We start from the raw sequence: 24,860 nt of genomic DNA on the forward strand, positions 1-24,860 counted from the left end.
ATCAATGGATGAATAGGTAAAGAAAATGTGGTATATATACACAATGGGATATTACTCAGTTATAAAAAAGATTGAAACCTTGCCATTTGTGACAACATGGATGGACCCTGAGGGCATTATGTAGGTAAGTCAGAGAAAGGCAAATCCTGTATGATCTCACTTACACATGGAATTTAAAAACTACCACCACCACCACCAAACCCCCAAACTGAGAGATCACGGATACAGAGAACAGATGGGTATTTGCCAGAGTAGGGTAGGGGGTGGGTGAAATGGGTTAAGGGGGTCAAATACTACAAACTTCCAATTATAAAATAAATAAGTCCTGGGATGTAATGTATGGCATGGTAATTATAGTTTATAATACTGTACTGCATATTTGAAAGTTACTAAGAGAGTAGATCTTAGAAGTTCTCATCACAAGAAAAAAAAGTGTAACCATGTATGGTGACAGATGTTAAGCAGACTTATTGCGGCGATCATTTTGCAATACATATGAACAGCAAATCATGAAGTACACCTGAAACTAATATAATGTTAGTATAATGTTATATGTCAGTTATACCTAAAAAAGGGGAAAAAAGAGGTAGAAAAGGAAAAAGAAAGAAAAGACACAAGTTGCAACTGTAGTAATTTGAGAAAAGGCCAGTCTTTTTTCTTTGGGGGAGGTGGGCAAAGTGACTATTTTATTTATTTATCTATCTATTTATTTAAATGGAAGTATGGTTGATTTACAATATTGTGTTAGTTTAAAGTGATTCAGATATATATATTTTTTCAGATTATTTTCCTTTACAGGTTATTACAAATAACCTGTGAGTCTGTTTCTATGTCTGTGAGTCTGTTTCTCTTTTGTATACAGATTCATTTGTATTATTTTTTAGGTTCCACATATACAATATTTGTGTTTTTCTGTCTGACTTACTTCACTTTTAGTAAGATAATCTCTAGGTCCATCCATGTTGCTGCAAATGGCAATATTTCATTCTTTCTTTATGGCTAAATCATATACATATATATGTATGTCACATCTCCTTAAACTGTCTGTTGATGGGCACTTGGGTTGTTTCCATGTCTTGGCTAGTATAAACAGTGCTGCTATGAATATTAAGGTGCATGTATCTTTTTGAATTAGAGTTTTCATCGTTTCTGGATATATGCCAAGGAATGGGATTGCAGGATCATATCACACGGTAGCTCTATTTTCAGTTTTTTAAGGAACCTCCAGACTGTTCTCTGTAGTGGCTGTACCAGTTTACATTCCCACCAACAGTGCGAGTGTAGGAGGGTTCCTTTTTCTCCACACCCTCTCCAGCATTTATTGTTTGCAGACTTTTTGATGATAGCCATTCTGACCAGAGTGATGTGATACCTCACTGGAATTTTGATTTGCATTTCTCTAATAATTATGATGTTGAGCATCTTTTCATGTGCTTGCTGGCCATCTGTATGTCTTCTTTGGAGAAATGTCTATTTAGGTCTTCTGCCCATTTTTGATTGGGTTTATTTTTTTAATATTGAGCTGTATGAGCTGTTTGTATAGTTTGGAAATTAATCCCTTGTTGGTCGCATCGTTTGCAAATATTTTCTCCCATTCTGTAGGTTGTCTTTTTGTTTTGTTTATGGTTTCCTTTGCTGTGCAAAATCTTCTAAGTTTAATTAGGTCCCATTTGTTTATTGTTTTTATTTCCATGACTCTAGCAGATGGATCAAAAAAGATATTGCTGCTATTTCTGTCAAACAGAGTTCTGCCCATGTTTTCCTCTGAGTTTTATGGTATATGGTCTTACATTTAGGTCTTTAATCCAGTTTGAGTTTATTTTTGTTTATGGTGTTAGAGAATGTTCTAATTTCATTCTTTTACATGTAGCTGTCTAGTTTTCCCAGCACCACTTATTGAAGGACTTTCTTTTCTCCACTGTATATTTTTGCCTCCTTTGTCATAGATTGATCATAGATGTGTGGGTTTATTTCTGGATCTACCCTTTTTTTCACTGGGTGGTTTGTTTTTTTGATTTTGAGTTGTATGTAAAATATATTTTGGAAATTAACCCCATGTTAGTCCCATCTTTTCAAATATTTTCTCCCATTCCATAAGTTTTTTCATTTTGCTAATGGTTTCTTTTGCTGTGCAAAAGCTTTTAAGTTTGATTAAGTCCCATTTGATTATTTTTGCTTTTCTTTCTTTTGCCTTGGGAGACTATCTAAGAAAATATTCCTACGATTTATGTCAGAGAATATTTTGCTTAAGTTAAGGGGCTAGTCTTTGAAGCCTGTACTTTTAAGGGCTTGGAGTTAGAAACAAAAATTATCTTAATAATTTACTGTGGTTAAAAAGACCATTACATTTGGTTCTAAATCAGTCATCATTTGAGAAAGGAGAGTTTCTTTAGAGCCCAGAAAATGTCACATGCCACTAGCATATTTCCATTTTTGCTCAGAAATAAAACAGTATTCAGTAAATGAAAGAAAAAAAAAGACACTGATTTCATTTCCTTTGGATATATACCTAGAAGTAGATTTGCTGGATCATAAGTTAGTTTTATTTTTAATTTTTTGAGGAACCCTCCATACTCTTTACTATAATGGCTGTACCAATTTACATTCCCATCAACAGTGTACCAGGGATCCCTTTTCTCTACATCCTCATTTGTTACCTTTTGTCTTCTTGATAAAAGCCATTCTAACAGGTCTGAGGTGAAATCTTGTTGTGGTTCTGATTTGTATTTCCCTGATGATTAGCGATATTCAGCATCTTTTCATTTATCTGTTGGCCATTTGTATGTCTCCTTTTGAGAAATTCTATTCAGGTCCTTTGTCTATTTGTATTCTTTCTTTCTTGCTTCCTTCCTCCCTCCCTCCCTCTCTCCCTCCCTCCCTTCCTTCCCTTCTTTCTTTCTATTATTTTGGCTGTGCCGGGTCTTAGTTGTGGCATGCAGGATCTTTAGTTGCAGCATGCAAACTTCTTAGTTGTGGCATGTGGACTTCTTAGCTGCATTTGCAGGCTTCTTAGTTGTGGCAGGCGTGTGCGATCTAGTTCCCCAACCAGGGATTGAACCTGGACCCCCTGCATTGGGGGCATGGACTCTTACCCACTGGACCACCAGGGAAGTCCCCTCTTTGTCTATTTTTAAAATTAGTTGTTTTCTTGGTATTGTGTTGTTAGAGTTCCTTATAATATTTTCAATATCAGATGTATGGTTTGCAAATACTTTCTCCCATTCCATAGGTTCTCTCTTCACTCTGTTGTTTCCCACTAGGAGCTTTTTAGTTTGATTCAATTCTATTTGTCTATTTTTGTTTTTGTTGCATGTGCTTTTGGGATATATTCCCCCACCCCCACAAATCAATGTCAAGAAGCTTGTTCCCTATGTTTTCTTCTAGTAGTTTTATAGTTTCAGGTCTTACATTTAAGTCTTCAATCCATTTTGAGTTGATTTTTTATATGGAGTGAGAAAATGGTCCCATTTCATTCTTCTGCGTATGGATAACCAGTTTTTCCAACACCTTTTATTATTTTTTTCCAACACCCTTTATTGAAGAGACTGTCCTTTCCTCATGTGTGTTCTTGGCACCTTTGAAAAAGATCAATTGACCAGGGACTTCACTGGTGGTGCAGTGGTTAAGAATCTGCCTGCCAATGCAATGGACATGGGTTCGAGCCCTGGTCCGGGAATATCCCACATGCTGCGGAGCAACTAAGCCCATGCGCCATAACTACTGAGCCTGTGCTCTAGAGCCTGCATGCCACAGCTACTGAGCCCGCATGCCACAACTACTGAAGCCCACATGCCTAGAGCCTGTGTTCCACAACAAAAGAAGCCACCACAATGAGAAACCTGTGCACCACAACAAAGAGTAGCCCCTGCATGCAACAACAAAGACCCACACAGCCAAAAGAAAAAGATCAGTTGACCATAAATGTATGGATTTATTTCTGGGTTCTCTACTCTGTTCCATTAGTATATATGTCTGTTTTTATGCCAGTACTATGCTGTTTTATTATAGCTTTGTAGTATATTTTGAAATCAGGTAGTGTGATGCCTCCAGCTTTGTTTTTGTTCATTAACATTGCTTCATGTTCTTTTCTAGTACTGTATGAATTTTAGAATTGTTCTTCTATTTTTGTAAAAATGTCATTGGAATTTTGATAGTTATTGCACTGACTCTGTAGATCACTTTGAGTAACATGGATATTTTAACAATATTCTTCCAACTCATGAAGATGGGGTATCTTTCCATTTTCTTCTGTCCTCTTCATATTCTTTCATTAAGATTTTATATATTTCAGTGTTGTTAGTGTATAGGAATGCAACTAATTTTTGTAGGTTCATTTTGTATCCTGCAACTTTCTGAAATTCATTTATTTTTTTCTAACAGTTTTTTGTGGTCTTTAAGGGTTTTCTGTATATAATATTATGCCATTTGCAAAGAAAAAAATTTACTTCTTCCTTTCTGGTTTGGATACTTCTTCTTTACTTTTCTTGCCTAATTATTCTGGCTAAGACTTCCACTTGAATAAAAGTGGCAAGAGTGGGGCATCCTTGTCTTGTTCCTGATGTTAGAGGAAAAGCTTTCACCTTTTTACCATTGAGTATTATGTTAGCTGTGGACTTGTCATACATAGCCTTTATTATGTTGAGGTACATTCCTTCTACACCTAACTTGATAAGAGTTTTTTTTTTTTTTAATCATGAAAGGGTGTTCAATTTTGTCAAATGCTTTTCTGTATCTATTGAGTTGATCGTATAGCTTTTGTCCTTTATTCTTTTAATGTGGTATGTGACATTTATAGATTTGCATGTCAAACCATCCTTGCATCCTAGACATAAACCCCACTTGATCATGGTGTATGATCATTTTAATGTGTTGTTAAATTCAGTTTGCCAGTATTTTGTTGAGGATTTCTGTATCTATGTTTATCAGAGATCTTGGCTTATAATTTTCTTTTCTTATAGTGTCCTTATCTGACTTTGGTACAAGAGTAATGCTGGTCTCATAAAATGAATTTGGGAGTATTCCCTCCTCTTCACTTTTTGGGAAGAGTTTGAGAATAATTTGAGTTCATTCTTTCACCGGTAGAATTCAACTGTGAAATCATTAGGTCTCAGACTTTTCTTTTTTGGGAGGTTTCTGATTACTGATTCTATCTCCTTACTTGTTATTGGTCTATTCAGGTTTCCTGTTCAGTCTTGGTAGGTTGTATGTTTCTAGGAATTGATCCATTCTTCTAGGTTATCCAATTTGTTGGCATGTAAGTATTTACAGTAGTCTTACATGATCTTTTGTGTTTCTGTATCAGTTGTAATGCTTCCTCTTCAATTATAATTTTATTTGAGTCTTCTCTTTTTCTTAGTCCAGCTAAATGTTTGTCAATTTTGTTTATCTTTTTAAAAAGACATCTCTTAGTTTCACTGATCTTTTCTAGTCTCTATTTCATTTATTTCTGTTCTGATCTTTATCACTTCCTTCCTTCTGCTAACTTCAGGTTTAGTCTGCTTTTTTACTTTGTTGAGGTGTAAAGTTAGGTTATTTGAGATCTTTCTTTTTTTACTAATGTAGGCATTTATTGCTATAAACTTCCTTCTTAGAACTGATTTTGCTTCATTGTATATTATTCAGGAGTGTTTTTTACTTCCCACACATTTGTGAATTTTCCTTCTGTTATTGATTTCTAGTTTCACACCACTGTGGTCAGAAAAGATACTTGATATAACTCAATCTTTTAAAATTTAGTAAGACTTTTTTGTAGCCTAAAATATGATCTTAGGGAAAGTTCCATGTGCACTTGAAAATAATGTGTATCCTGTTGCTATTGGATGGAATGATCTGAATGATCTGTATAGGTCTGTTAGTTCCACTTGGTCTACATGTTGTTTAAGGCCGGTATTTCCTTTATTGACTTTCTGTCTGTATGATCTATGCATTGATGAAAGTGCAGTAGTAAAAACACTTACTGTTATTGTAGTACTGTTTATTTCTCCATTTGAGTCTGATAATATTTGCTTTATATATTTAGGTGCTCTTACACGTTGGAGTGTATAAATACTTACAACTGTTATATTCTCTGTTGGATTGATCTCTGTATCATTCTGCAATGTCCTTCTTTCTCTTTTATTAGTCTTTATTTTAAAATCTTTTGTCTGACATAAGGATAGCTAACCCAGCTTTCTTTTTGTTTCCATTTGCATGGAATATCTTTTTCCATCCCTTCACTTTTAGGCTTTGTGTGTCCTTAAAGCTAAAATGAGTCTCCTGTAGGCAGCATACTGTACAATCTTGTTTGTAGTCATTTAGCCACTCTGTGTCTTTTGGTTGGTGATTTTGATCCATTTACATTTAAAGTAATTATTTATAGGTAAGGACTTACTATTGCCATTTTGTTAATTTGTTTCTGACTGTTTTGGTTATTTTTGGTTATCATGAGGCTTATATGAAACATCTTATAGTTATGAAAGTATTTGAAGTTGACAACAGCTTAAATTTGACTGCATACAAAATCTGTTATGTTTTAACTTTTCCTCCTGTCACATTTTATGTTGTTGATGTCACAATTTATAACTCATGGATTGTGTATTCACTATAAAATTATTGTAGTTACAGTTAAATTATTTTGCCTTTTAACTTTTATAGCAGAGTTAAAAGTGATTTATGCATCATCCTTATAGTATTAAAATATTCTGAACTTGACTATATTCTTACTTTTACAGTGAGTTTTATAATTCCTATGTTTTTATGTTAGTTGGCATCCTTTAAGGAAAGGTTGAAGAACTCTCTTTAGCATTTCTTGTAAGGCAGGTCTAGTGATGAGGAACTCCCACAGATTTTGTCTGGGAAAGTTTTTCTCTCTCCTTTATTTCTGAACTATAGCCTTGCCAAGCATAGCATTTTTGGTTGACAGTTTTTTCTTTCAGCAGTTTGAATATATCATGCCACTCTTTCCTGGTCTGCAAAGTGTATGCTAAGAAATACAGTGCTGGTCTTATAAGAGTTCCCTTGTATGTGATGAGTTGGTTTTCTCCTGCTGATTTCAAAATTGTCTTTGACTTGAGAATTTGATTGTAATGTGCTATGGTGAAGATCTCTTAATATTTTTATCTATTTGAGGTTCCTTGGGCTACATGGATCTGGATGTTCATTTTCTTCTCCAGATTAGGGAAGTTTTCTGTCATTATTTCTTTCAATAAGTTTTCTGCCCTTTTCTCTTTCTTTGTTCCCTCTGGGACTCCCATAATGCATATATTGTTTATTTTCATGGTCTTCTGTAAGTCTTGGAGGCTTTTCATTATTTTTTCTCTGACTGGGTAATTTCAATTGACCTGTTTTCATGCTCACTGATTCTTTTGTTTAATTGCTCTGTTGTTGAAGCTTTCTATAGAATTTTTCAGTGCAGTAATTTTGTTCTTTTGTTTTAGAATTTGTTTGGTTCATTTTTATGATTTCTCTTTGTTGAACTTCTCATTTTCTTCATGTATTGTTTCCCTGATTTTGCTTAGTTGTCTGTGTTCTTTTGTAGCTCACTGAGATCCTTTAAGATGATTATTTTGAATTCTTTGTCAGGCAATTCACAGATCTCAATTTCTTTAGGGTAAGTTATTAGTGTTTTATTTTGTTCCTTTGATTGTGTCATGCTTCCCTGATTATTTGTGATTCTTGTCACATTGCATTGGTGTTTCTGCCTCTGAAGAAGTAGGCATTTATTTCAGTCTTTACAGATTGGCTTTGGCAGGGAAATCCTTTCAACAGTCTCCTTATTCAGAGATTTTGGACAGGTTGTCTAGTGGGGGTCTGTGAGCAGGTTTACTGCTGGAGTACTTGAGTAGGCTGCTTAGGTACCTGGGTCAGCAGGTGAGTGGGGCCTGTGCCTGGGTCCATGGGCACTGATGGTAAGAGGTGGGTCTTGAGCCTGATCCTGTAGGGACTGGCCTAGTGCTGGGATGGGCCTGTGGTACCTAAAACCTGAATCTGCAAGGGTGAGTTTGGATCCTGGGTCTCTGGGGGTTGGCCAATTTTGAGGTCTACTGGGGTTTGTTGGAACCTGGGTTTCCAGGGTTGGTTTGGCATTGGGATGAGTCTGAGGCCACAGGGGCTGGCTTGGTGCTGGGTGAGTCTGGAGGATGGGTTGGCAATATCCTACCTGGAGTCTGGGGTTGCAGGGGCTGGCCTGGTGCTGGGGTAAGCCTGGAACTCGAATACAGCATTGAGTCTGAAGCCTGGGGACACAGGGGCTGGCCTGGTGCTGGGGTGGGCCCAAAGGTTGGGTCTTTTGGTGCTGCCCTGGAATCCTTAGCTCTTGTGAAGGTATTTTTGTTCATGGATAGTTGTTCAATTGGTATTTCTGTTAGGGGATGAGCAATGGAAACTTATAACTCACCATCTTGCTGCCATCACGCTCTTATGGCTGAATTTTAAAATTACCATGTAAATCTTATATTTCAATTTCTAGTTATGTTGGACTTTTTGGATTGGCTTTCTAATTTTCATATCTTGTCTTTATATTATATTACTTCAATTTTGGGGTTATTTTTGGGAGGTCTACCTAGCTTTATCTTCTGAACATTTTTTTTTCCTGCTATCATAATTTTGATTTTCCAGAGTTCTTTTTTTGGTTCCACGCTGTTTCTTTTATTAAAAGTACCATTCTGTTCATGTTCTATGAATTTCATTTTTTCTCTTATCTCTGAGGCTACTAGTAACAGTGTATTTGTTGTTTTTGCTGAAGGTTCCTTCTCCCTGAATTCTGTTTCATCCAAGTTACTTTCCTCCCACTTCTATCTGTTTGGTCTCTATCTTTTATGTAAGAAGCTTTACTTAGGTATTTACTGATCCTTTGTTCTCTGCTCATATTTAAGAGTAGATGCTAAAAAGCTGACTGGAAGTTCTGGCTTATGGGTTTGTTGACTCTGAGCTTTACTGTAAAATGATCTGCCTGGGTTCTTTCCTTGGGGCTGAGCCAATGTCAAATTTTCAGGTCTTTATTCATGGGCTGGCCAGATTCTCCAGAAAAGCATCTTTTTGTCTCCTGCCTAGAGGTTAAGGACAGGTTGCCAAGATTCTGAAAGTTGAGTAAGGAATGAAGACTGGGCACCTTAGCTTTCAGTAAGCATACACTCATTTCATCTGTTTTCAATATGGTAGCCCTACCTTCAATTGTGCCCAGTGCTCCCCAGTCCAGAGGCCCTCTATTTTATACTCTTGAGGGAATAAAGCACCAGTCTCCAGCCTGGGTAGAGGAGATGATCTGGAGATCAGCTGTTTCCTTAAAGAAACTTTCTATAAACTCTCCTCATTTTTGGTTCTATCTTTATCCCACCCCTACTTCCAATGTTCCCGGTACCCCAAAGTCCTGAATGTTTGGAGGTTTTTGCGATATATCCAGTTGCTTCTTTGTCTTTTCCTATGGTGGCTTAGGTTTCAGGTAGTGTGCTAAATTTATTTACTTTCTGGTTTCCAAATCCTTATTTTTTTCTCCTTTTTTCCTTTGTTATTATGGATTTATTCCTTAAAAAAATCTCTGTACTGTCATTTTAGTGGAATTTCAAGAGGGACTAAAAGTACTATATGTGGGTAAGTTGCTATCTTCATTTAGAAGCTTACCCACACTCTACTATGGCCACTTTATCATTTAGCAATGTCACTTACAGTAGCAAGTATAGCCATGTCACTAATTCATCATAGAATATGAAGCTAATAGCATTAATTGGTAACAGGGAACAATATTTTTCTATAAAGAGCCACTGATTCACAGTAATTTAAAACTTCTCAAGAGAAGGTTCTAAGAGACTCTTGGTTAAATTACCATTTGTAGGCCTTAAGCTATACTGAGAAACTCTATACACTTAATGGTTTTAAAAAATCTCTTTTGAGGAGAAAAAGGTGAAAATAACTAAGTTATGACTATTAATTATTTTCAAGTAAGCCACACTAAGATCTGTAACACACCTGTATTCCAAAAGATAAAGTTTACATTACTGCAACAAATTAAACTGTAATACTTGCAAAATTCTTTTGAGAAATCTATTTTTAAAATTGTACCAGCTTGATATTTAACATTACCATCAAAGAACAGAGGAGACATTCACTGGAGCCAATGAACATGAGGTAGCAGAGTTTGGCTGTCATATCACATCTACTCTCAGGGTTTTAATATTGTCCCACTTTGAAACATGATTTCATGATTTGTGAAAAACCTTGAGGAGACAGACCTGATATCTTGATTGTGAGAAAAACCTTGAGGACACAGACTTCATGAGCAGAGGGCTACAATAAATGTGGTAATATGTGGCTCTTTTGCCACTTTATCATTACTTTTTAAGTAATAATGTTTTGAATAGTACAGAAAGAAGCAGTAGACTGTCCTGTGGTCTTTAAGGCCTCTTGGTGTCTTGAAATTCCTTCTTACGTATCTTAGGATAATAGAAATTAGGACAATAGGAAGGAAGTACCTCTTGATTTTGGCAATTATCTAATAGGACTTTAGTGAAAGGCAACTTACTTTACTAAGAAATATAAACTAAAGTCAGTTGCATTTTCAATTAAGAACTAAGATAAAAGAGTCTATAAAATAAGTAAAGCTAAAGCATATACTTCAGTTCTTTGTAATAGCTCATAAAAGAGAATCAAAGCTAGAACACAAAGAAAGAGACAAACTGCCTCAATATTTGCCAAAGTCACATAAGAGCTGCCTTTAAATATAATGTTTCGAAGAATATCGTGTGGTAGATGAATCTGATGTAATTCTGTGAGTATTAGAGAGCATAAAAAGGATCAATGCACAAAGAAGAGAAAACGTTTTAAGGCTCAGAGCTGGCAAAATAAAATAATATACCTCAGTAGATAGCTATTTGTCCCCGGAAGTTTAGAAGCAGGGGCTACTGGATGGTTAAATACTTATAGGACATGTTCAGAGGGAATTTTCTTATTGAAAATAATAGATACTCTCTAAAGTTTTTTCCAATGCAGATTTAATTTATTTTCTTTCCTCTGTTCTTTTTAACAAAGGTAATATTTTCTTAGGTCTAGAAGTAATGACTATTCATTGCAAGAAAACTGGAAAACAGAAAAGCACACAAAAGGAGTAACTACCCAGAGAGAACCAGTGTTAAATTTTTGCTATATTTGCCACCAATTTTTGGTTTTAAAGCATAATTATATTCATTAAAGATTGTATTTGTACAATTATAGACATAAACAAGATTACCTTTTGGCCTTGTTCTCAGGCTGAATGAAATTAACTTCTGGACCAGAAATGTCTTATTCCTGATATAAACTCCTATAAGCTATTGCAGAAACAAGTTACGGGGAACTTCGTTATTACTTAGGGATTAACTAGATGTATATTCCTTTGCATATTCAGTATACATATTTTAGCACCTACTACCTTCAAAGGCACTGGCCTAGTGTCTTCAGACATAAAGATGCATGAGATAGTTGCTGGAGAGGACACCTAGTCAGAAGACCAAGGCAGAAGCAGAACGTGATAAACAGCCAGACCAGAGGGGTGGTTAAAGGACATACCAAAAGAGGGTTGGTTGCAAAAGCCTGTCCACAAAAAATAATCTATCCAAAGACACTTTCCATATCTAACCCTGACAGAACCAGGCACAGGAAAGACTCAAGATCACAATTTTTTACGTAGTAGTTTACACAGCACTTATCACACTTCAGTGAGTATATTACTTCTTTCATGAAATACATTTTTTTCTACCCATGTCATTCGTAAGCCACAAATCTGATTTCTACTACGTTTTAAATAAGTGTTTGATTTTGATGTATAGATATTTTCTTCATTACTTTACAACAGTGAGGTTTAACTGTCTTCTGATCACATTCTGCTTTTGTAAGATAATGTGAAGCACTGAGAACAAATACTCTGGGTGCCTAGTAAGTGCCTGTAGAAGCCAAGGAGACAAATTAGGCCAATGCCTAATTTTGAGTCTCTTAAGCAATAAGGAATTTCAGGACACCAAGAGAATGCTCTTTTAGGGATTCCATAGCCTAGCTGGTAAGAAGACAGACATGCAAACATGCTGTCTCACATGATAGGCCATACCTTATAGTGATAAACAGTCCAGAATTTGGAGTGATACAGACCTGGACTTGAATCCAAGCTAGGTCACTTTGTAGATGTACAATCTCTCAGAGCGTCTGTTTCCTCAACTGTAAATGGGAACACTGACACCTAAACTCATAGTGATATGAAGATTAAACAAGCCATCACATATGAAACAGTTGTTACCTGGCAAAGAATAAGGCCTCAGCAACATGTTAGCTGTTAGGTAGGAGAAAGGCAACATGCAAGGCAGAAAAGAAAGCTTTTGACTTAAAAACCTCTTTTGGCAATATTTCTATAAGTAAAGATCCAGTTATGTATCTCGAGATATGAAAAGTTGATCTGAAGGGTTCTGCTTCTGGTAATGATGAACTAAGTGTTTTGGATTAACCCTCCCACTGAGAAAATCTGCAGTAAAAATCCTTTTTGAAGGCACTGGACTATTAACAGGGCAGTGAAGAACTATGGTGTCCAGATGTAGAAGGAAATCCAGAAAGGAGGAGCCTAGCATTTGTGACCATCTTTCCCTTGGGGCATCTGCTGATTTTGGAAGAGGGGCCGGGCCTGAGAGGTTGAGAAGTTGAGCTTTCACTTGCTAGTATTCTGTTAATGATTTTTGGGTCTATCTTCATGAGGGATGTTGGTCTGTAGTTTTATTTTCTTGTATGTGTCTGTCTGGTTTTGGTATCAAGGTAATGCTGGTTTCATAAAATAAGCTGGAAATTGTTCCCTCCTTTTGTATTTTCTGGAAGAAGTAGTACAGAATTTGATATTTCTTCTTCAGATGTTTGGAAGAATACAGTAGTGAAATTATCTGGGCTGAGAGATTTCTTTTTCAGAAAGTTTTAAACTATGAATTCAATTTTCTTTAATAGATACAAAACTATTAAGGTTATGTATTTCTCCTTGGACAACTTTTGTTAACTTGTGACTTTAATGGAATTGGTCTATTTCATTTAAGTCACCACATTTACATGTGTGTGTATGTCATTCATAGTATTCCTTTATCTTTTGAATATCTAATTTCTCTTGAAAAATTCTTTTGGACCCAAGGATTATTTAGAATTGTGTTGTTTAATTTCCAGTCATCCTTCTCTTATTGATCTTTACATTAATTCCATTATGGTCAGAGAATATACTTTGTATTATCTCAACTCTTCTTTTTAAACAGCTTTATTGAGATATATTTCACATATCATACAATTCATCCATCTAAAATGTATAGTCAGATGCTTTTTAGTATATCCACAGAGTTGTATAACCATCACCACAATTAACTTTTATCACATCCAAAAAAGAAGCTCCATACCTAGTAGCACTTATACATCATTCCCTGCCCCACCCCTGCCTCTCCACGTCCCTCATGGCCTAGGCAACTACTAACATACCTTCTGTATCTATAGATTTACCTATTTTGGACAACTCATATAAATGTATTCATACAATATGTAGTCTTTTGTGGTTGATGTCTTTTAATCTGCATAATGTTTTTAAGATTCAACTGTTATAGTATGTAGTACTTCATATTTTTTTATTGCTGAATATTAGATTATATGGATATATCACATTTGTTTTTCCATTTATTAATTGATAGACATTTGGGTGTTCCCATATTTTGGCTACTGAAAATAGTGCAGGTCCCGTCCCTATCCTTTTGTCTCTGTTTATTCTTTTTTCTTTTGTCCTACCCAGGTATGTGGGGAGTTTCTTGCCTTTTGGGAGGTCTGAGGTCTTCTGCCAGCGTTCAGTGGGTGTTCTGTAGGAGTTGTTCCACGTGTAGATGTATTTCTGATGTATCTGTGGGGAGGAAGGTGATCTCCGTGTCTTACTCTTCCACCATCTTCCCCCTCTCTCTGAAAATAGTGATGCTATGAAACTTGTATGGGTGTACAAGTTTTCATTTCTCTCGGGTATATTCCTAGCAGTGGAATTTCTGGGTCATATGGTAACACTATAACCATTTGAGGAACTGTCAGTGTTTTCCATAGCGGCTGCTGCATTTTACATTCCCAATAGCAGTGTATGAGGGTTCCCATTTCTCCACATCTTTGCCAACACTTGTTTATTATCTGACTTTTAATTCATAGCTATCCCAGTGGGTGTAAAGTGGTATCTCACTGTGGTTTTGATTTGCATTTCTTTGATGACAGTGATATCAAGAATCTTGTTATGTGCTTATTGGCTGTATAGGTATCTTCTTTGGAGAAATGTCTATTCAGATCCTTTGCTCATTTTAAAATTGAGTAATCTGTCTTTTTATTATTGAGTTTGTTATTTATATATTCTAGATACAAGTTATGTATCAGATATATCATCTAAAAATATTTTCTCCCATGCTGTGGGTTATCCTTCATGTTCTTGATGTTGTTTTTTGAAGCATAAATTTTTAAAATTTTGATGAAGTCCAATTCATTCATTTTTTTCTTCTGTTGTTTGTGGTTTTGGTGTCATCCAAGAAACTGCATCTAACCAAGGTCATGAAAATTTACTCCTATACTTTCTTCTGAAAGGTTTTATAGTTTTAGCTCTTACATTTAGGTCTGTGATCCATTTGAGCTAATGTTTTTGTATAACATGAGGTAGGGGTCCAAATTCATTCTTTTGCATGTAGATATCCAGTGTCCAGCACCACTTGTTACAAGACGTTTTTCCCCCCATTGAATTGTGACTTAAGATCCTTGTTGAAAATCAGTTACCATAAATGTGAGGATTTACTTCTGGACTCCTAATTCAATTCCATTTGTCTGTATGTCTGTCTTTATTGCTAGTATTACATGGTCTTTCCTTCAGCTTTGTATATTTTGAAATCAAAGTATGAGTCCTATAATCTTATTCTTTTTCAAGATTGTTTTGGTTACCCTGATCCTTTTGTTTTTCCATATGAATTCAAGATTCAGTTTTTCCATTATTGCAAAAACAACAACAAAAAAGTAGCTGAGATTTTGTTAGGAATTGCTTTGAATCTACAGATCAGTTTGGGGAGTAACTGCCATGCTGACAATATTAAGCCTTCTGATCCATGAACATGGGATATCTTTGTTTCATTTAGATCTTCCTTAGTTTCTTTCAACAATATTTTATAGTTCTCACGGTGTAAGTTTTATGCTTCTTTTGTTAAATTTATTCCTAGGTATTTTATTCTTTTTGCTGCTATTATAAATGGAATTATTTTCTTAATTTCATTTTTGGATTTTTCATGCACAGAAACAATTGATTTTTGTAAACTGATATTATGTATTTTATCAATCTTGTAAACTGATTTTGCAAATTGAAATTAACCTTTATTAAGTTCTAACAGTTTCTTGGTTGATTTCTTAGGATTTCCTGTATATAATATCATATTTAAATTGATAGTTTTGGGGACTTCCCTGGTGGCGCAGTGGTTAAGAATCCGCCTGCCAACACAGGGGACACAGGTTCGAGCCCTGGACCAGGAAGATCCTACATGCTGTGGAGCAACTAAGCCCGTGTGTCACAACTACTGAGTCTGCGCTCTAGAGCCCGCAAGCCACAACTACTGAGCCTTGTGCCACAACTACTGAAGCTCAGAAGCCTACAGCCCGTGCTCTGCAATAAGAAGCTTGCACGCCACAACAAAGACTAGCCCCCGCTCGCCACAACTAGAGAAAACCTGCACACAGCAATGAAGACCCAACACAGCCAAAAAGAAATAAATTAATAAATTTTAAAAGTTACATTAAAAAATAATTTTCCTTCTTCCTTTCCAATTTGTATGCTTTTTATTTCATTTTCTTGCCTGATAATCCTGTCTAGGATCCAATGTTGAATAGAGCAGACAACCTTGTCTTTTTCCTGATCTTTGGAAAATAGCATTCAAACTTTCACCATTAACTAGTTGTTAGCTGTAGGTTTTTCATAGATATGCTTTATCTGGTCAAGGAAATTCCTGTCCATGTTTAATCTGTGTTGTTTTTTTTTAAATCATGAAGCAATGTTGAACTTTTCAACTGCTTTTGCTGAGACTACTGGGCCAATCATGTGGTTTTTATCCTTTGTTCTATTAATATGATGTGTTACATTGCTTGGTTTTTAGATGGTAAACTAACCTTGCATTTTTGGGATAAGTCTCACTTAATCATGGTATATAATCTTTTTCATATTTTGCTAGATTAAGTTTCCTAATTTTGTTGAGTATTTTTGTATCTATATTCATAAAGGATAGTGGTTTACAGTTTTCTTGTAATGTTTTGTCTGGTTTTGGTATCTGGGTAACACTGGCCTTATAAAATGAATTTGGAAGTGTTCCTTCCTCTTTCATTTTTTCAAAGAGTTTGTAAAAAACTGTTATTTTTTAAAAGTGTTTGGTAGCATCCTTTAGTGAAGCTACCTCAGCCCAGGACTGTTTTTCTTATTCAGATTTTTAATTTCTTCTTGAACCAGTTTAGTAGTTTGGCTCTCTCTAGGAATTTGTTCATTTTGTCTGCTACCTAATTTGTTAGCATAAAGTTGTTATATATAATATATATATATACTATAATCCTTTTCATTCCTTTATGGTCAGTAGTCATGTTCCCTCTTAATTCTGACCTTAATAATTTGTATGTTCTCTTTTTTTCTTGATCAGTATAGCTAAAGCCTTATCAACATTACTGATATTTTCAAAAGAACTGACTTTTGGCTCCACTGACTTTCTCTACTGTTTTCTTATTCTCTCATTTATCAATTTTAATCTTTTTTTTTCCTGTTTGCTATACTTCATTTGCTCTTGTTTCCCAGCGTCTAAAAGTGGAAGGTTAGGTTATTGATTTAAGACATTTTTTCTTTTTCAATAGATGGATTTACAGCTTCATCCCATAAGTCTTGGTATACTATGTTTTCCTTTTTGCTCATCTTAAAGTTTTGGTATGTTGTTCCTTCATTTTCATTCATTTCAAATTATTTCCTAATTTCCTTTAGGCATGCTTCTTTGATCCATTGGTTATTCAAGCAGTGCGTTGTTTCTGCATATTTGTGAATCCTCAAGTTTCTGTCTGTTAATTTTATTCCATTGTGGTCAGAGAACATAATTTGTGTAATTTCACTTTTTATATTTTTTGAGGCTATTATATGGCCTACCACATACTCTATCTTGGAGAATGTTCTATATGCTTGAGAAGAATATATTGATATATTCAGCTGTTCTTAGGTGGGGAGTTCTATAGATATGTGTTAGGTCCAGTTGATTTATAGTTTTGTTTATAGTATTGTTCATGACTTTTATTTCCTTGTTGATCTTCTTCCTGACTGTCCATCACTGAAAGTGGGGTGCTGAAGTCTCCAAATATTGTTGAATTATTTACTTCTCTTTGCAATTCTGTCAGTTTTTGTTTCATGTTTTTAGGGTTCTGTGTTGTTACATGCATATATGTTTATAATTTTAATGTCTTTCTGTTGGATTGACCCTTTTATGAAATAGAATGTCCTTGTCTCTAGTAACAGTTTTTGTTTTGAAGTCTATGTCCTCTGATATTTATACAGCCACTCCAGGTTTCTTATGATTGTTGTTTGCATGGCATTTTCCCCCCTTGTATCTTTAAATCTAATCTGTGTCTCATATAGACAGCACAGAATTGTATCCAGAAAACGTGTTTTTTTTTTTATCCAGTCTGAAAATCTGCGTTTTGATGAAACGATTAATCCATTCACATTTAATGTTATCATTGTTATAGTTGGACTTATGTCTGCCATTTTACTTTTTGTTTTTTATGTGTCTTGGAGTTTTTCCTCTATTTTTCCTTTATTGCTTTCTTTTACAGTTAACTGAATATTTTCTAAGTGGGACACTTAACTCTTTTAATGATTTTTTTTTTACTATGTATTTTTGAGTTAATTTTCTGCTGGTTGCTCTAGGGCTTACCATATACATTTTAACTTCTTAGAATTACTTCAGATTTATACTTAATTCCTGTGAGATACTGAAACGGTACTCCTATATAACTATTCCCTCATCCCTCTTTTTTATGCTATTGTTATGTATATCACATCTCTATATACTACAAACCCAATAATATATTGTCCTAATTATTATAGTATATAATTTATGTTTTTTAAAGAAGCTGATAGAAGAAAGGCGAACAAGTATATATTCATGTTTGTTATATAAAGTTTCTTTATTATCATTTATATCATTTGTTCCTATGGGATAATAGGAGGAAAAGATGGGAACTATTTGAGGAAAGCTTTTTCATAATTAAGTAAACATGAAAGATAAAAGATTGAAATTGAGAGCGTTAACAGAACACCAAAAAGGCAAGAAACGGAAAGATGCACAGCCTTCAAATCTTCGGAAATTTAGGTAATTAAAACCATCTAGGGCTTCCCTGGTGGTGCAGTGGTTAAGAATCCACCTGCCGATGCAGGGGACATGGGTTCGAGCCCTGGTCTGGGAAGATCCCACATGCCGCGGAGCAACTGGGCCCATGTGCCACAATTACTGAGGCCCAGGCACCTAGAGCCCATGCTCCACAACAAGAGAAGCCACCACAATGAGAAGCTCGCACACTGCAATGAAGAGTAGCCCCTGCTCGCTGCAGCTAGAGAAAGCCCGATGCAGCAATGAAGACCCAAAGCAGCCAAAAATAAATAAATAAAATAAATTTAAAAAGAACATCTAAACATTCGAAATAATGGATTAATGGTAAATTATAAACATGCACACTTACTGGCATAGAAATATACTCTTACATGAAGAAGTGTATCACAGAACTGTACACTAAATGATACAATGATTTCTCACTCGGTGCAGAGAGAAAGAGAGAGGAGGAGGAGTGAAAGGAGGGGATGGAGGGGAACGAGGAGGGAGGAGGAGGAGGAGGTAGGAGGACATATACCTAAATGTTAACTATGGAGTAAAGAATTATGAATGAATTTTATATTAAGGTTTCTGAATGTATGTATTTTAAAATTTTTAATACTTGATGTATATTTGTGATAAAATGATAAACTTAAAAAATTAATCCAGCAGAAATGAGCAAAAAACATGAAAAGGCAAGTCACCTAAGATGAAATAAAAATGGCCAAAAATGTATGAAAAAAATTCAGCTTCGGGACTTCCCTGGTGGCACAGTGGTTAAGAATCCTGCTGCTAATGCAGGGAACATGGGTTCAATCCCTGGTCTGGGAAAATCCCATGTTGCTTAGAGCAACTAAGCCTGTGTGTCATAACTACTGAGCCTGTGCACCACAACTACTGAAGCCTGCATGCCCTAGAGCCTGTGTGCTGCAACTACTGAAGCCCGCACACTCTAGGGCCCGTGTGCCGCAACTACTGAAGCCTGCATGCTGCAACTACTGAGCCTGCATGCTGTAACTACTGAAGCCCACGTGCCTAGAGCCCGTGCTCCGCAACAAGAGAAGCTGTCACAATGAGAAGCCCGCACAGTGCAACAAAGAGTAGTCCCCGCTCGCCACAACTAGAGAAAGCCCACATGCAGCAACGAAGACCCAAAGCAGCCAAAAAAAAAATTCAGTATGTCTTAAAAAAAATTCAGCCTCACTAGCAATCAAAGAAATGCAAAAAAGATAATACTGAATTCTTTACTTATCAAATTTGAAAATATTTTTAAGAGGAAGATACCCAGTGTGAATAAGGGTTATAGAAAATATGCTCAATACTTTGTTGATAAAGGTATAAAATGATAGTTCTTCTGAAAATCAATTTAATACTTTTATAAATGCTCTTAAAAATGTCTACATCCTTTAACCTAGCAATTCCTTTCCTGCGGAATTTATTTTAAGGAAAAATATAGTGGATGTTACAACTATTTAGCTAAAACTACTAGAGGATATTAGGAGATAACATTCCAAAGGATTAAATCTAATCCTATGGAATTAATTAACCTACATGTCCAAAGAGAATGTAAAAGTTTATATGAAAAAGACTGTACAACACATACCAATTTTTAAGTGTCTTTTTCTGAGTGTTAGAATTATTAGTATTAAAATTTATTTTCTTCTGCTTTAGCCATGTTTTCTAAGTTGTCTACATGAACAACAAATTACTATCTTTGAAATGGACAACATGCTGGCCATGAAATAAATTAGTTTTATTTCCATTTCAATGATTTCCAAAAACCATATATCCAACATTTAGATAACTTTTTGAACTAACATGCAGACAGCTGAGTCAGTAATACCAGCAGGCAGCATCAGGGACTGCAGACTCTCCCTTCCTTGATACTGAGCAGAAGCTATGTGCAGGACACTGTGTTACACAAGCTAGGAATAAAAAGAAGAGAGGGACACAAAAATCTATGTCCCTCTTTTCTTCTTGTTCCTAGCTTGTGTAACACAGTGTTACAGAGGTGTAAGAAACAGATGGATAAACTCACAGCGACAAATCAAGGTATGCCAAGCAAAGGGAGAGATGATTCTAACTGGGAGAATGAGGGCATGTTCTCATATACTAGTCATCCGCAGTTTGCTCTTCTTTCCTGTCCAATTTACTACTGAACAAGGAATATCATGAAACAACTAAAATCCACAGCATCTATTCCCATATTCCATATAAATGCTTAATATCCTTCAGGGCCAGCTCACATGTCACTTCACCTTTGTTTCCAGGGGTAAGAGCACTTCTCTTGATACACTGTGGTTACATTCAGTCTGAGGGCAGAGACTAAGTCAAACCCATCTTGGCACCCCTAGTTGAGCTGGCACTCACTCGTATACACCATGAATTTTTCAAGCTTTGCTCATGGGTTTAAAATCTTGGCAAAGGAAACTCAGAAGTCATACCTGGTGGGGTTCCTTTTGTCTTCCTCAGAAATCAAGAACCAAACAAAATCTGCATAGCTCATTCTTCCCTCTTTCTGTACTGTTTTTCCCCTGAAGAAAACACATAGTTATAAAGTTTCCTGAGCAATTACTCAGATAAATTTAGTACTATGAGAGACTAAGAAATAAAGTAACATTTCTTTGGAAATTAAGTTAAAAAAAATAGAATGCTGGAAACCTCACAAAGGGCAACCCCTTGCATTGCCTATCTTATTTTCAAATGCCTAGAGGATGAAATCAGAAAGTATTTGTAGATATGAAGAAAGAAATCTGGTTTCTAATTTGAATACAAATAATCAGCAGGTTAAATACTTTTACCTGTATTTAGATAAAGGACTAATGCCCATGTATTAAAGAATTACCGCCATCTTGTATGAAGCCACAACTGCATGTTTTGTAGGGTATTATCTGACCTACAGCACTGACAAATTATGCAGGAAGCCTTGCTAAAATGACATTGTTAAGCATTACTTGTAGTTCATTTTAAAACTCAGATGCTTTTTCTTACCTTGTTACTGCCCCAGAGAATATCCTTTCAATAATCCTGTTTGATGAAGCTAAATGTAAATAAAAAGTACAAAGCTAGTTAAAACATGCTCCAAAAGGCAATATTTTTGGCAAATTTATTTTCAAGTAGCCACAAGCTAAAACTTAATAATCTTCCATGATGAGAATATGAGTAAATTTTTACTTATGTATAACATACTTCTTGAAAGCAGGAATTTGAGATGGCTTACTCTGTCAATCAATCAATCAATCAATCAATCATTTAAAAAAGAACAGGCAAATGGATGTGCCTGACAGGTGGGATATATTAATATAGTTGAGCATCGAATTGGTTCCGAATATCCTGAGAACTAAGACAAAAATGTACAAAATTTGTATTGATCTTGTTATCTAATGAGACCAGACAACTTTTCCCCTAAAACAAGACAGATTTTATCCTAGCATTAAATCCAAGGGGGGGAACTGATTGTTGGGGAATTTGAGTAAAACAACGGAGAACTGTTTTTCAGGTAGAATTTTATAAAAGATACTAAAACATACCACAAATACTTTTCTTATATTCTCATCCTATAAAAATCCAGGATATAACATGATATAACATACAATTTTTAAATAAATTCCATCAGTAAGTTTTATTCAGAGGGATGATTATATCTTAAGATAGTATGTTGCTTTTGATGATAGATCCTAGGTAATCTATATCAGCATACCTCATTGTGAGTTCAAAGTAACCAAAATCATTAGTTAAAAAAAGGGATATAACAGTGGATCTCAGACCTAGGGATGTAGTGAGGATAGGAATCTGTTCTTTTTAACAAGTGCCCCAGGCAATGGCATGCACACTAAAACTTCAGAACCAGTGTTGGTATCATTAGAGTTAACAGCTACCAGCTCTAACTCTTCTGCACAGCGTTAGGTACAGTCAACATAAAGGTTAATTAATTTGGTTGAAGAATGCTGAGAATATGAGTGTCAGAACTGCCATTCCTGGCCACATACCAAATGTTGAATAAGGGCCCCCTAGAGTTTGTTGAGCACTGGTTTATGGGGTTAATAATTTGAAAATAAGAGGAAATAGAACAGAAGAGGGCTATATAGGAAAGGCAATGGTATTTAATTCTGAAGCTAAAGTCTTTTTGAACATGTTTCTTTAGAGTTGGAAAGTTTAAGCTCCTAAAACTTAAGATCATGTTGTCCTATTAAGGACAGATTAGTGGGTGGGCAATTACACAGAGTTTCAGTGGCTCCTGCATTATGCAGGCCTAGATGCCTGCTTTTCTGGACTTCATTCCTTTAACATGCCCCTAATGAGTTACTGTATGTGTATATACAATATTTTAGGGCTTAATGAGAACTTGGTTATGCCAGCCAGAGAAGGCGCTTTAGAGCCCACAGGTTTTGTATGACCTCTGGAGACTAGCTCACGTTATACAGATGATCTGGCCACTGGTAATTAGAAGGTGCATAGCTAACAAGGTTGGCCTGACACCCCTATAAATATCTCCATCTTTATGCTATTCTTGTAACAGGAAGGTATGACTATAGGCATACCTCAGAGATATTGTGGGTTCAGTTCCAGGCCACCTCAATAAAGTGAATGTCACAATAAAGTGAGTCACATGAATTTTTTGGTTTCCCACTGCATATGAGTTATGTTTATTCTATACTATAGTCTATTAAGTGTGCAACAGCATTATGTCTTAAAAAATCAATACACATAACTTAATTAAAAATACTTTATTGCTAAAAAATGCTAACCATCATCTGAGCCTTCAGCAAACTGTAATCTCTTTGCTGGCGGAGGGTCTTGCCTCAATGTCGATGGCTGCTGACTGATCAGGGTGCTGGCTGCCGAAGGCTGGGGTGACTGTGGCAATTTCTTAAAATAAGACGACAATGAAATCTGCCACATACATCGACTCGTCCTTTCGCAAATGATTTCTCTGTTACATGCAGTGCTGTTTGATAGCATTTTATCCACAGCAGAAGTTCTTTCAAAATAGGAGACAATCCTCTCAAAACTTGCTGCTGCTTTATCAACTAAGTTTATATAATATTCTAAGTCCTTTGTTGTCATTTCAACAATCTTCACAGCATCTTTACTAGGAGCAGATTCCATCTCCAGAAACTGCTCTCTTTGCTCATCCATCAGCAGCAACTCCTCATCTGTTAGTTTTATGAGATTTGCAGCAAGTCAGTCACATCTTCAGGCTCCTCTTCTAATTCTAGTTCTCTCTCTGTTTCTACCACATCTGCAGTTACTTCCTCCACTGAAATCTTGAACCCCTCAAAGACATCCATGAGGACTGGAATCAACTTCTTCCAAACTCCTGTTCATGTTGATATTTTGACCTCTTCACATGAATCATGAATGTTCTTAACGGCATCTAGAATGGTGATCCTTTACAGTACGTTTTCAGTGGACTTTGCCCAGATCCATCAAAGGAATCATTACCTATGGTAGCTATAGTCTTATGAAACGTATTTCTTGAGTAAGACTTGAAAGTTGAAACTACTCTTTGATCCATGGGCTGCAGAATGGATGTTGTGTCAGCAGGCATGTAAACAACATTAATCTCATTGTACATCTCCATCAGAGCTCTTGGGTGATCAGATGCATTGTCAATTAGCGTCATTTTTTTTTTTTTTAACATCTTTCTTGGAGTATAATTGCTTTACAATGGTGTGTTAGTTTCTGCTTTATAACAAAGTGAATCAGCTATACATATGTTCCCATATCTCTTCCCTCTTGCGTCTCCCTCCCTCCCACCCTCCCTATCCCACCCCTCTAGGTGGTCACAAAGCACCGAGCTGATCTCCCTGTGCTATGCGGCTGCTTCCCACTAGCTATCTATTTTACGTTTGGTAGTGTATATATATGTCCATGACACTCTCTCACTTTGTCACAGCCTACCCTTCCCCCTGCCCATGTCCTCAAGTCCATTCTCTAGTAGGTCTGTGTCTTTATTGCTGTCTTACCCCTAGGTTCTTCATGACATTTTTTTTTCTTAAATTCCATATCTATGTGTTAGCATACGGTATTTGTCTTTCTTTTTCTGACTTACTTCACTCTGTATGACAGACTCTAGGTCCATCCACCTCATTACAAATACCTCAATTTCATTTATTTTTATGGCTGAGTAATATTCCATTGTATATATGTGCCACATCTTCTTTATCCATTCATCCAAAGATGGACACTTAGGTTGTTTCCATCTCCTAGCTATTGTAAATAGAGCTGCAGTGAATATTTTGGTACATGACTCTTTTTGAATTATAGTTTTCTCAGGGTATATGCCCAGTAGTGGGATTGCTGGGTCATATGGTAGTTCTATTTGTAGTTTTTTAAGGAACCTCCATACTGTTCTCCATAGTGGCTGTACCAATTCACATTCCCAGCAGCAGTGCAAGAGTGTTCCCTTTTCTCCACACCGTCTCCAGCATTTATTGTTTCTAGATTTTTTGATGATGGCCATTCTGACTGGTGTGAGATAATATCTCACTGTAGTTTTGATTTGCATTTCTC

At 35.9% G+C, this 24,860-nt stretch overlaps 1 protein-coding gene across 5 annotated transcripts in view; it reads right to left on the reverse strand.

Moving 5' to 3' along the window:
• PPP2R3A (protein phosphatase 2 regulatory subunit B''alpha) overlaps positions 1–24,860 on the reverse strand; it is a 224,484-nt gene that overhangs the window by 47,002 nt on the left and 152,622 nt on the right. For all 5 annotated transcript variants that reach the window (XM_019934215.3, XM_019934213.3, XM_073803800.1 and 2 more), the window contains 2 exons: positions 21,336–21,384; positions 20,789–20,878 (listed from right to left, as the gene is read on the reverse strand). In XM_019934215.3, the coding sequence (XP_019789774.1) occupies positions 20,789–20,878; positions 21,336–21,384 (139 nt within the window). The remainder of the gene's footprint in view (positions 1–20,788; positions 20,879–21,335; positions 21,385–24,860) is intronic.

This window comes from Tursiops truncatus, chromosome 4 (genome assembly GCF_011762595.2).
Source record: "Tursiops truncatus isolate mTurTru1 chromosome 4, mTurTru1.mat.Y, whole genome shotgun sequence".
NCBI classification, from domain to species: domain Eukaryota; kingdom Metazoa; phylum Chordata; class Mammalia; order Artiodactyla; family Delphinidae; genus Tursiops; species Tursiops truncatus.